At 54.8% G+C, this 12,490-nt stretch overlaps 2 protein-coding genes across 3 annotated transcripts; one reads left to right on the top strand and one right to left on the bottom strand.

The window, feature by feature from the left end:
* Window positions 1-990: 990 nt before the first annotated feature.
* Window positions 991-4,275, bottom strand: LOC116243822 (uncharacterized). Of its 2 annotated transcripts, none has more exons than XM_031615261.2 (6): window positions 4,075-4,275; window positions 3,281-3,332; window positions 2,512-2,699; window positions 2,180-2,338; window positions 1,793-1,903; window positions 991-1,264 (listed from the first exon to the last, which is right to left on the bottom strand). In XM_031615261.2, the coding sequence occupies exons 1-6, from the start codon at window positions 4,219-4,221 to the stop codon at window positions 1,151-1,153; spliced, it is 771 nt and encodes a 256-aa protein (XP_031471121.2). In that variant the 5' UTR covers window positions 4,222-4,275; the 3' UTR covers window positions 991-1,150. The 2 variants fall into 2 exon arrangements, with proteins under 2 accessions (XP_031471121.2, XP_090005922.1); XM_090149796.1 differs by lacking the exon at window positions 4,075-4,275 and adding an exon at window positions 3,535-3,946.
* Window positions 4,276-9,630: 5,355 nt separating this feature from the next.
* Window positions 9,631-11,863, top strand: LOC149916111 (uncharacterized). The gene is made up of 6 exons (XM_090149800.1): window positions 9,631-9,826; window positions 10,120-10,171; window positions 10,331-10,518; window positions 10,869-11,027; window positions 11,212-11,331; window positions 11,651-11,863. Exons 1-6 carry the CDS (start codon window positions 9,680-9,682, stop codon window positions 11,762-11,764), a joined length of 780 nt encoding a protein of 259 aa, XP_090005926.1. The 5' UTR covers window positions 9,631-9,679; the 3' UTR covers window positions 11,765-11,863.
* The last annotated feature ends 627 nt before the right edge of the window (window positions 11,864-12,490 follow it).

Genomic DNA, 12,490 nt, shown 5'->3' on the forward strand with positions numbered 1-12,490 from the left:
CAGCTCTCCCACCCGCAGCCATGGGAAGCTGGCCCAGGCTGGGACACAGCTGCAGGTGTTCCCCGCTGTCCCTTTTCCCATCCTCTCCAAAGTCTGGGCTGCTAAAAGTCACTGATTGGGAGCACCCAGAGCTGAAAATACTCACTGCTGTGACTCGGTGGGCTGCTGGGCAGGGCAGGCTGGGGCCAGGGTTTGCTAGAGATCTCTAAAGCACAGCAGGGCCAAGCCATGGTCTCAGCAAGGCCATCTGTCCCAGTGCTCAGCCAGATTGCAGAAGGGAGCCTGGGCAAGGGAGATTGGTTGGGAAATGGGGGGCTCAGGGGAAAGCTCTGGGATTTCATCTCCTACAAGATGGGTTGCTCTGCTCTCCTGGCTTTGAAGGAGCCTCTGGCTGCTTTTCCCCATAGTCCCCCAAGGGGAAGATCAGTTCAGAAGGGGAAGGTATGGGTGGAAAACTTTAAAACTGGGAAAGCCCACCTCTGGGGCTGCTACCACCTGCTGAACAAAATCACGCAGTCCAGAGCTGCTCAGCCCAATTAAGAAGCCCTGCCTGCTGCAGAAGCCCAGTTATTGCTGTTCTCAGCCTCTCCATGCAGAAGTGCCATTCCCATGCTGTGGAATCCCTTTGGGATTGGATTTCCCATATCCAAGGGTATTATGCCCAGTTACAGCTCAGAATTGGAAATGGCAGCTGCCCGGGATCACCAGATGGGCTGTGGCACTGCTGGACATCTCAGCCCCAATGCTGCTGCCACAGACACAGCATCCTGCACAAAGTCCCACCAAGAGATTTGTAGCAGAGAGACTCTGCTGGAGCCAGGCGTTGGGCAGAAGAATGGGAGAGAGAGGCACACTGAGCAGGGCTGCTGAGTCACCCAGTGGATGAGCCTTCTGCTCAGACAGAACCTGCTCTAATGGCAGGTTATTTTATACAGAGAGCAGCTTTGGGCCAGGGCAGGAGCAATCTCAGCGAGAGCACTGGGAAAAGCATTCATTGACCATTGTGTTTATTAGCCATTCAGATGCAGGGATCACAGCCTGCCCTGCACAGTCAGTGGCAGAGTCCTGGGTAGGTTACTCGCATGCCACACCGTGATGAGCACCCTGGGGACTCAGGGTACACCTGGCACTGTGTGGTTCCTCAAAGGGCTCACCATGGAATTGCTTTGCCTTCCCAGTTGAGCAGCATCCCGTTGTGCTTCTCAGAGAGGATGGGCAGCACTGACAGCAGCCCCCGCACACTCGTGTCCACCGTCAGGTCAGCCTGCAAAGGGCATCAGCAAGGAGCAGGGCTGAGACCCACCAGCACCCATCCCAGCTCACACTCATCCCAGCAAAGCTTCCTGCCCCCAGGCTGGGGAAAGCCACAGGAGTTGGGATGGAAGAACATTTGGGTATCTGCATGGTTTGGATGGAGGTGGATTGGGCTAAGAAGCCAGCTGTAGGTTTGGGGGCAGCTCCAGGAACCAGGCACACAGAGCTGAGCCATATAGAAGTTCCTGCTGCAAGTGGGATGCTGTGTGCAGGTTCATCAATGCCCCATGGTTATAGGGACCCCACTCCCTCCCCCAAAACAGGGATCCTGTAGTGTGAACAACCCCTTACAGGATGAGTCCTACAAGATGGAGGTCTCATCACAGCACATCTCTGGAACAGCCCAAAGCCTTGTCCCCCTGAACCAGCCTCCTCCAGTCTCAGATGGAGGCTCTGGCACAGGATGTGTACCAATGCCACTTCCCAGGTGCACCATGCATAGAGGCCCATGTCCTGCAGAAGCTCAGCCTGCACCCACCTCCTGGGTGCCCATGTCAGTTTTCACCCAGCCGGGGTGAAGTGCCACGCACAGGATCCCAGCCTCGCTGTAGGTCAGAGCCTGGCACCTGGTGAGCATGTTGAGGGCAGCCTGGGGGAGGAAGAAAGCATTAGAGTGTGCCATGCACCAAGCTCCAACCCCATCTGTGCCTCATGGTGAGGGAGAAAAACCAACGCCAGATCTTCAGGAGATGGTGAACAGTGCAAGCATCCCCTAGGTGGGCAGGGAACGGGCATGGAGGTGCCCATGATGGTGACCAACACATTTACATTCCTCCATCTCATAAGCTCAGCTGCTGCCCCAAGAGCAGGCCTTGCAAGAGCCAGCTCTGACTCCCAGCCAGCCCCTGAGCCCCCACCTCCTTACCTTGCTGCAGCGGTAGGAGATGACCGGCTTGAAGTAGGACTCAGGAGTTCTCTCGATGGACCCCAGGAGGGTGGAGATGTTGATGATGGCTGCCTTGTTGCAACTCAGTCTTTTTTCCTTGCTGTCCTGGGCAGCTTTCTTCAAGAGGGGCAGGAACGCCTGGGGACGAGCAGCCTGGTGGGTGCCCATGCCCCAGGCTGGCCCAGAGAGAGGGTGTGAGCACCAGCTGGCACCATCCTCTCCTTCCCACAGCCTCAGAAAGCCTTATGGGACCTTCACAGTGACCAGAGAGGCCCACGGCTGAAGCCAAAAGGAACAGAAGGCAGAGTTACCTGGGCCATCAGCAGCGGTCCCACCGCATTGGTCTTGTATGCCCGTATCATCTCTTCAGAGTCCACCGTCTCCAGTGACACCGGGGTAAAGATGCCAGCATTGTTTATCAGCAGGTTCAGCCCTGCGCCGTTCAGCTTCTCCTCCACGATCTTTGCCGCGTTGACAATGGCTGAGGGATTTGCAACATCTGCAAGTGGCAGAGAATGGCCTTCGGTCCCATTTCCCCCAGCGCAGAAGGGTGCTTAGATTTGTTTCTGAACGCTGAACACCTTCGCAATCCCTGGGGGTGGAGTCCACCCGAGGGGCTTGGGGGGAAGGTATGGGTTAAGCTCTCGAGAGCAGCCGGACATCTCAAACTGCGCTGTCTCTTCCCCTTGTGGGCACCAGAGGGTACTGTGCAACCAGCCCAGAGCACCAAGGCACCCAAAATCTCTGCAACGCGCGGGGTGCCCTGCAGACAACCCCAGGGTGCTGGTGCAATATTCCCTTGGGAGGTTTGGGGGGGGGGAACAGTCCCCAGAGTGACAGCCCATAGTTGGTATCCAGAAGCTCCCCGTCCTGTGGCCACAGGGAGAGGGATGCTGAGGCTGTGGGAGGTGTGGGATGAGGCAGGGATGGAGGAATTGGGCTTTGGGTGGTAGCAGCATTTGAAGGCAGATGTTGGGATGTGGAGCCAAACGCAGAGCCTGTGGCCAGAGATGGGAGGAGAAATGGGACCAGCGTGGTTGGTGGCACAAAGGTATCAGCCAACAGCCAGGGCACACCTACCCAGCTTCACCAGCACCAGGTTTGGGTGTTTAGATGCTAGATCTCTCAGCTCCTGTGAAAAGAAACACAGAAACAATCAGCAGGAGGTGGCTGTGATGCCAAGAGCAATGCCAGGGTGCCCGCGGTCGTCCATTCTGAAGGTTGGGGAAGACTTATCTGGATGCAAACAGCACAGTCGCAAGTCCTGGATGCTCTGGGTGCTACATCTCACCTGCCCTGCAGAAATGGGTCCCTCTGCTCTGACCCTCCCTTACCTCTAGCGGGTCGTAGACAACAAGAGCGCATTCAGTGTGCCCAGATTGATGACAACCTCTCACAAAGACGCCCACAGAGAATGCGACAGGGGAAGAAACTGTTCCCAGTACCCAACCCGAACCTCTTCTGGTGCAATTTAAGGCCATTACCACCAACACAACCCTCCACCGTGGCACAGGGTAAACATTGACCCTGGCCATCACCATCAGGCCGCGTGTCCCCACGTCACCCCTGGGCACAGGCAGTGCTGGCAAACACTTCTCTGTGTCGCGATGGCCAGCGTGCATCCCTCCCCCTGCTGCCCAGCCGCCTCTCACCCCAACACCCAAAGGGCGATGAGGAGCGACGGCGTTAAGGTGGTTCCTCCCCAAAACAACGTGTCTGCTCCACGTTTCAGCGGGTGGTACAGTGGCCGTATTCAGACACCAGCGGCCTCCAACCTGCCCTCAGCACAGCTCAGCAGCCCCATGCCCTCATCCCCACCTCCGCCGCCCCGCAGCTCCGTGCCCGCGGCCCACGTCCCCCACCCGCACGCTGACCTTCCCCCGCTCTCCCTCTGGGTCCCGACAGGTCGCAAAGACGTGGGTGGGTGGGTGAGGACCCCCAAGCAGCTGCCTGACCAACTCCAGCCCGATGCCGCGGTTGGAGCCGGTGAGCAGCACGCGGCGGGCCTGCAGAGCCGCCATGCCCCCCTCCTGCCCGCTGCCTGGGGACGGCCCAGCCTGGCACCTCCCTCCTGGGGCCCAACGCAACGCTTGGGCCCTGCGCGCGCTGCGGGTGTCGTTGTGGTGCTGGTTTGTGTTCCTTTTTTTTACATACACTGAAGTAAAACACCGCCGGCACAAGTAAATAGAGCAGCAGATCGATCGTGAGCAGTAAAAAGAGCCCTGAGAAAAGCGTCACCCCAAGCAGCTCTTGCTGGGTGCTCTGCAGGGTGTGCGGCGCCTGCTCCGTTCTGGGCTTTGGAATGGGAATTCTGTTAGCTGAATGGTGGGAGCATTACGGGAGATTGCAAGGAGAAAGGAAAAATGAGAAAAGGAAGGAGAGGAAGAATAAAGGAAGAAAAGGGAGAAAGGAACAAGAGGAAAGAGGGGAAGGGAGGAAGGGGGGAAGAAAGAGGGGAAGGAAGAGGGGAAGGGAGGGAGGAAGGAAGAGGGGAAGGAAGAGGGGAAGGGAGGGAGGAAGGAAGGGGAAGGAAGAGGGGAAGGAAGAGGGGAAGGGAGGGAGGAAGGAAGAGGGGAAGGAAGAGGGGAAGGGAGGGAGGAAGGAAGGGGAAGGAAGAGGGGAAGGAAGAGGGGAAGGGAGGGAGGAAGAAAGAGGGGAAGGAAGAGGGGAAGGGAGGGAGGAAGGAAGGGGAAGGAAGAGGGGAAGGAAGAGGGGAAGGGAGGGAGGAAGAAAGAGGGGGAAGGAGGAGAGGAGAGGAGAGGAGAGGAGAGGAGAGGAGAGGAGAGGAGAGGAGAGGAGAGGAGAGGAGAGGAGAGGAGAGGAGAGGAGAGGAGAGGAGAGGAGAGGAGAGGAGAGGAGAGGAGAGGAGAGGAGAGGAGAGGAGAGGAGAGGAGAGGAGAGGAGAGGAGGAAAAGTCTTGGTAATTTTCTGAGGCTTGGTAAAGCATAATTGTTCTATTACCAAACTTTGGGGTGCTTGAGTGTAGAAATATGAGTACATTTTCAAGTGCTGTGCTTTTATCTGTAACTTTTACCCTCTGTGAGGTCAGTGTTGTGCATGTGCACGTGTGGTAGCAGGTATGATTACAGCTCCTGGCATGCTCAAGGTGTGGGAAGGCTTGCAAAGCAATTAAAGAGATGATTGCTGCAAATAAAGCAATGGGAGTTGTATCAGGAGCTTCTGAGCCTACAGACTTTTTCTGATTTGAAATGGCAGTGAGCATGGCTTAGCAGTTACAACATCTGCACCATCATTATGTTATATTTTTACTTTACTGATGTGACAGCACATCTCCTTGGGATTTTATTCATTAAAGACAGCAGGGCTGCCTTTTCCCTTGTCCCAGATCTCCCAATGTCCAAGCAAGAGTTTTACCTTGTGTCTTTCCATGGGCCTCCCTGCACGGAGGAGCCTTGCAGATCTACCACAAAGTGTTCCAATGTTGCCAGCTAATTAAACATGAATTCCTTCCAACTAAGGATTTCCTGTGATTCTGCGTCCTAAGGTCTGTGTTGAGTACACAACCACATCTTCCATGCTGTGTTCCAGGAGCCCAAGCACTTCCCTTCTCCCAGCCATCTACTCAAGCTTCAATCCATCAGAAGGTGGTTGTGTCCCTCTGCGATACTAAAATTCAGCAGCATTGAAAGCAGACTGGCTCCTCTGTGCTCCTTCCCATAGAAGCCAAAAGAGTTACCTGATGCTGCTCCACCTCCAGTTCCTCAGCCTTGCTTGAGTGCAAGGGAGTGAAAGTGCTTTCTGCTTTTCCTGGTGTAGGGATCCTGCTTTGGCAGGGGGGTTGGACTCGATGATCTCTGGAGGTCCCTTCCAACCCCTACGATTCTGTGATTCTGTGATTCTGCATTTTGGACCTTGCTTGGCCTTGTGGTCAGCTCCCATCAGCATCCAGTGTGGCTCCATCGAAACCTCCGTGTCTGCTTTTTCCAATGAGATATTTCGAGACCTTCAGAAATGCTTTGCTTACAAGAAGCTCTTGGCTCAGGAATTCAGGTCTCAACCAGAAAATCCACCGTGAGGTTCAGAAAGAGGCACGTCCTTAGTCTCGCTCTGGATCCCTGCACAAACCCTTCACAATGTGGTGTCAGTTGTACTTTTCAGCCAAACAGGGAAATGAGTCACAGAGGGCTGATAGGACTTGCCCAGCTTCACCATTCAGGCAGTGGCAGGAGTAATCCCCAGCTGCCCTTGGAAAGCTGTTCATTCATTGTTGTCCTTTTATTCTTTAGTAAACGATTAGCAGGTGAAGACATGAACCTGGTTAGCCTTGAACACATTGTAAAGTCATGAATCTTGATAAAAGGCAGCACTTTTACTGCTGCTTACACGGTGGATTAAACATAGTAAATACAACTGTGCCATGCCCCTGTTTTTCAGCCTAACAAACAACATCGTATTTCCCAAGATAGGTGTAGTGCCTTTGTAATTGCCCTTTGTGCAAACATCTAGATGGGTGTGAACAAAACCCAGCTTTTAGCCTTGATAGTGTGGAAGGTGAAGTCATGTCCTGAATCCTTGCAGCATGATTAGGCAGAAATTAGGCAGAAATTTGGGGAGGGCAGCACTTGTGACAAGGCTCCATAGCCAGCCCAGCAAGGAGGGTCGTTGTCTTCTACAAATGGCATATATCAGCTGTGACAGATGGTGGTCTGTGGCCAGATAGTGAAAACAGAGAAAAAGGTCAAGGAAAAGAACTACTGGGGGCTAGAAAGGCAGTCCTGCAGTTTGGGAGGTGTGCTGAGGCAGAGGGAATGAACAGCACCCAGGGAGAGATCAGCCTCAGACAGAACTCGTGGGGAGAGACAGCTGGAAGACTCAGGGGTTCAAAGTGGTGATGAGCACAGAGCGATGCTGCACCACGGAGCTGAAAGCATGGCCTCAGTTGGCTAGCACAGCAGGAACAGACCATAGCATGATGGTGCAGAAAGTTGTGTGGGGCCACGAGGAGGACGTGTCATGAAATAAAAGCAACAGACAGCAGAAAGGAAAGAGTGAAAGTGTCATCTTGGTAAGAATGTCTTCATAAGTGAATGAAATGGGATGCTCTTGTGCAATGAACAATTGTGAAATGCAAGGAGGCACAATAAGGTGAGGAAGGTGAGAAGGCTGAGAGTGAAAGCAGGGCCACATCATTCAACAAGCAGGCCGTGTGAGATTTGCTCCATAAAGCTTCAATGGGACAATCAATGATGGGGCATTTGCTTGGAAGAAAGGAGAGCAGAAACACCAGTTTGTGGCCATCTGAGCAACAGTCTGACTGAGACACACAGGGAAGGGGACTGAGACCACCTCAGACTGCTCTATGCATGGCTACGATGCGCAAAGCCCTTCTGGCTTGTGATGCTGGTGGAGCAGCTCAGTGGAAGTCCTGCAGAGCCACGGGGCATCGTGTGTCCTTCCCACTTGCTGCTTCCACTCTCCTCACACAGCACAGCTTCTCCAGGCCAGGGCTGCTGCTGGCAATCGATTTAGGGGGTCAGGCATCACCAGATAACTGATTTGCTATAAAAACAGTAAACTGATTTATGCCTTTTAGAAAAGGTGGTCCTCAGCCAAAAGCTGTGTCCCAGGCAGTTTGGAGAATTTGAGAGATTGCAAACAGAAACAAGTTTGTGCAAGCCCTGAAGGGGTGAGCAGAAAGCTCACTATGAGACAGGAAGCATTTGGGAACCGAACAAACAACGTGAGCTGGAGCAGAGGCAGGAGAATCAATAAGGGAAAGCTGAGTGTTAGCTCTGTTCTGGTGTCTGGGGCCAACTGGGGAATCGGGGCTGAACTTCCTCCTCAACAACGCTGGAATTGCAAAGATAAATTCACTTGACAGTGAGACACTGAAGGACGTGTCATAATTGTACACCACCAACACCACTGCACATCTACTGCTGAGCCAGGTGATGTGCTCACCCACAGCTCCAGAAACATCCTTGTCCTGAGACACTGAGATCCTCTATGGAGGAGGGAAGGAGATGGTGGGACAGGGCTCAGTGATGGGTGGCTGAGTGCTTGCAGGGATTGACCACAGCTGTTGTTGAGTGTCCCTCCTTGGAAATCCTCCATAGTCACCTGGACACAGTCTTGGCAATGGACTCTGGGTGGCTCAGCTTGAGTAGGGGAGGTTGCACCAGATGATCTCCAGTGATATCTATCGATCACAACTGTCCCCTGATTCTGTAGTTCTGATGAGACCTGCTATGGAGGGAAAGGTGCCCTCCCAGTGAGCCTCCTCTGTCCATGTTTCTCCCCCAGGCTGCTCAGAACATGCTCACCAGGTGCCAGTCCATGGGGTACCGAGAACACGGCATCCTCTGTGTTGCTCTTCAACCCGGATGGGTGCAAACAGATGGGTGCTGGCCTGACCTCGTGCCTGGATCCTGGCAGTGGCCCCTCTGCTGCTGCCCGACCTCTGCTACATCCTCAATAAACCCATATCTCACAACAGCAAAGCTGCCGACTCTGTCTTTGAGCACAGCAGTCTCTGTCGCAGCTGTGAGACCACAGAGTTGCAACAGACATAGACACATGAAAGAGAGTATAAATATATAGAGAGAGTAAATAAGAGATCTAACCAGAGAAATTAGATCAGACAGAGTTCAGTGGAAATAGAACAGAGCCCTAGAAACATTTGACTTGGAAGGAACACTTAAATGTCATCCTGTCCAACTGTCCCGTGACAATCAGGGACAACCTTAGCTCCATCAGGACCTCGTCCAGCCTGACCTTGGATGTTGCAGGGACATGGCAGCCATCATCTCTCTGGGCAGCCTGTGCCAGTGCTTCACAGCCCAGTCTAAACCTCCCCTCTTTTTGTTTGAAACCATTTCCCCGTTGTCCTATCACAACACACCCTGCTAAATTGTCTGCAGAAAGTGGCACCTTGGCTTTCTCACTGCACCATCAAGCAGTGCCGCAGGGAGAAACGTCTCATGTCATGGTCTCCATGGCTGCTTTCTTCACTCTGTGTCTTGACACATTTGGGGTTCTGGCTTCTTAATTTGGCCTCAGTTTCCCATTATTGAGCTGCTCTATGAGATAGACTTGATGGAACAAGCTATCTCACTCACATATAACCTCACTCAGGAGTATAAGACCAGGCTGAGTTCACATGAACCCTTCTCCTTATTAGGTCCAGTTTGTGTCCCTGCACATTCCTTATGGCTACAACAATTCCTTCATAATTATGTGGCAATGGGAAAAGGCCTTGACCTGAAGGAGCACGCACTCAGCTTCAACACAACTTAAAGCAGAATTTGCCTTCAAAAATCGAACTGATTTTTGCCCTTTGCAATGTTAGCTCTCAGTCAGGAGCTGTGTCCCGGACAGTTCAAAGAATTTGAGAGACTGCAAACAGAGACAAGGGTTTGTGCAAGCCCTTAGGGGGTGGGCTGTCTGCTCAGCTTGCTATAAGAAGCATTCGGGCACTGAACAAACAATGCAAGCTGGAGCAGAAGCAGGAGAAGCAACATGGGAGAGCTGCGTGTCCGCTCCGTTCTGGTGACTGGGGCCAACCGGGGAATCGGCCTGGGGTTTGTGCAGCACCTGCTGGCATTGCCAAACCCACCTGAGTGGGTCTTTGCAACTTGTCGGGACCCCAAGGGACAGCGAGCACAGGTGAGGCTGGGCTGGGATGCAGCTGAGGTGGGGGACAGCAGGGCTGCTGCAGGAGTGGGGATGTGTGAAGGATTATGAGATGGATGAGGGAGCTGCAGCCCTCGGCCCTGGGCGCATGAGAGCTGGGGAGGAATGGCAATGGGATGAGCTGTGCGCAGTGCCCAGGGCTCCTGGGGTTGGGCAAGGAGCTTCTGCCATTGTTTGGCACCGTGTGCCCCAGGGTTCGGAACAAAGTGTCAGCCATGCTGACAAGAGTGTGACACGAGGCTCACAGCAGCCGTCTTTTACTGCAGGAGCTGCAGAAATTGGCCGCCAAGCACCCCAACCTGGTCGTTGTCCCGCTCGGTAGGTGACACAGCTGCACCTCAAGGCTGCCTCCCTGGGCTCCCTGCTCTGCCGGCACCGCGTCCTCCCACATCCCTGGTGCAGGGCTCTGTCCCAGCACTGTGCTGCTGGCAGACACCGAGGGCAGCGGGCACTCACCTCCCCACCTCGCCTCTGCAGAAGTCACCGATCCCGCCAGCATCAAGGCGGCCGCAGCCAGTGTCGGGGAGCGCCTCAAGGGCTCGGGGCTGAACCTCCTCATCAACAACGCTGCTGTTCTGAAGGTGAACTCACTTGACACCGAGACACTGAAGGACATGTCTGAGGTGTACACCACCAACACCATTGCACCTCTGCTGCTGGGCCAGGTAATGTGCGCACCCACAGCTCCAGGAACGTCCCTGTCCTCCAATGGAGGATGGAAGGAGATGGTGGGACAGGGCTCAGTGATGGGTGGCTGAGTGCTGGCAGGGACTGACTGCAGCTGTTGTTGAGTGTCCGTCCTTGGAAATCCTCCATAGTCACCTGAACACAGTCCTGGCACTGGGCTCTTGGTGGCTCAGCTTGAGTCGGGGAGGTTGCAACAAATGACCTCCAGTGATATCTATCGATCACAACTGTCTCCTAATTCTGTGATTCTGATGAGACCTGCTATGAAGGGAGATGTGCCCTTCCAATGAGTCTCCTCTGTGCATGTTTCACCTTCCCCTCCCTACAGGCGTTCTTGCCCCTGCTGAAGAAGGCAGCCCAGGGGAGCCAGGGCTCAGGGATGAGCAGCAGCAAGGCAGCCATGGTCAACATTTCCAGCACTGCTGGTTCAATCAAAGAAATGCTTTTATGGGAATCTGAACAGTGTCTCTCTTATCGCTGCAGCAAGGTTTGTGACATCTTGGACTTTAGCCAAACAATTTTTACTCTGAAAAAGACTGTATGAGCCCCCTGGTGCCACCTCTCACAAGCTCTGTAACTCTTATCACTGTAACTGTGCTCTTGTCAATCACCTTGCCAATTGACTGCACAATCCCTTGATCCTCATCTGATCCCTGTGCTGTCTCCCCCAGGCTGCTCTGAACATGCTCACCAGGTGCCAGTCCATGGGGTACCGAGAACACGGCATCCTCTGCATTGCTTTCCATCCCGGATGGGTGCAAACAGACATGGGGAACTCAGTTGGAGACATGGTAGGAGCTTCCCACGCTGTCCCCATCCACAGCCCGTGCTGGTTTCCCATGGGAGGCCGCTGTCTCCCAGAGCCCTGCCCCAAGACCCCCTCAGGGGGCTGCTCCGTCAGCACCATGGCAGCTCTCCCTGCCCTGGGACCCCTGCGCAGCGCCAGCCCTGGCTCCTGGCAGCCCCACCGCCCGCCTTCCCAGCTCTCAGCCTCCTCCCAGGGCTCTGCTTCCCCCTCGGCCCAGCCGCTGCCTTCCTGCAGCCAGGCTCCAGGCCACAGCCTGGGCAGCCCTTGGGCCACACGCCTGTGTTTCTGCCTCTGCCCTGCAGCCCCCGCTGACGGTGGATGCCAGCGTAGGAGGGATGCTGAAGGTGCTCTCCAAGCTCTCCGAGAAGGACAGCGGGACCTTCCTGGACTGGGAAGGGAACGTTGTGGCCTGGTGAGGTGCTGGCCTGGCCTCGTGCCTGGATCCTGGCAGTGGCCCCTCTGCTGCTGCCCGACCTCTGCTACATCCTCAATAAACCCATGTCTGAGAACAGCAATGCTGCCAACTCAGAGCACAACAGGATCTGTCGCTCAGAGCATGCCCGTGGAGAGCAGCCCCTTCCCAGGCATGTTCCACTCCGCATTTGTGTGCATCAGCATCCTCTGCTCCCAACCACAGCTACTGGGAATTGGGATCTGACTCTGTCTCCAAGAAATGGGCTGCCCAGGGCTGGAAGGGCCAGAATCCGTCCAACACGGCTGCCTCACCTGGGCCCAGGCAGTCAGGGACACAAAGCAGAGAGCAGCCACTGCAGGCAGAGTTGGGGTGCAGGGTGCTGCATGCTGGGGTTGGGAATGGGGAATGCTGCCTATGTCCCTGGGTGGGAGCAGGTGACATGGGGGCTCAGCTGGTGCCACCTGGACAAACACTTGCCTTCCCAGTCGAGGAACATGCCAGAGGTCTCTTTGGATGTCTCCTTGAAGAGGCTGCCCAGAGCCACAGGGACGTCCTGCGCACTGTGCTCCACCATCATGTGTGTCTGCTGAAGGGGACAAGGACCTGGATGACCACTGTGGCGCAGGGTGGGCACAGAGAGCAGAGGGGCATTCGAGATGCAGTCTCACCAGTGCCACGTGCCATGGGACAGTCACTTCCATAGTCCTCTTGGCCATACCAGTTCCAG

The sequence above is a fragment of the Phasianus colchicus genome, chromosome 13 (genome assembly GCF_987193195.1).
Source record: "Phasianus colchicus chromosome 13, bPhaCol1.hap1.1, whole genome shotgun sequence".
NCBI lineage: Eukaryota > Metazoa > Chordata > Aves > Galliformes > Phasianidae > Phasianus > Phasianus colchicus.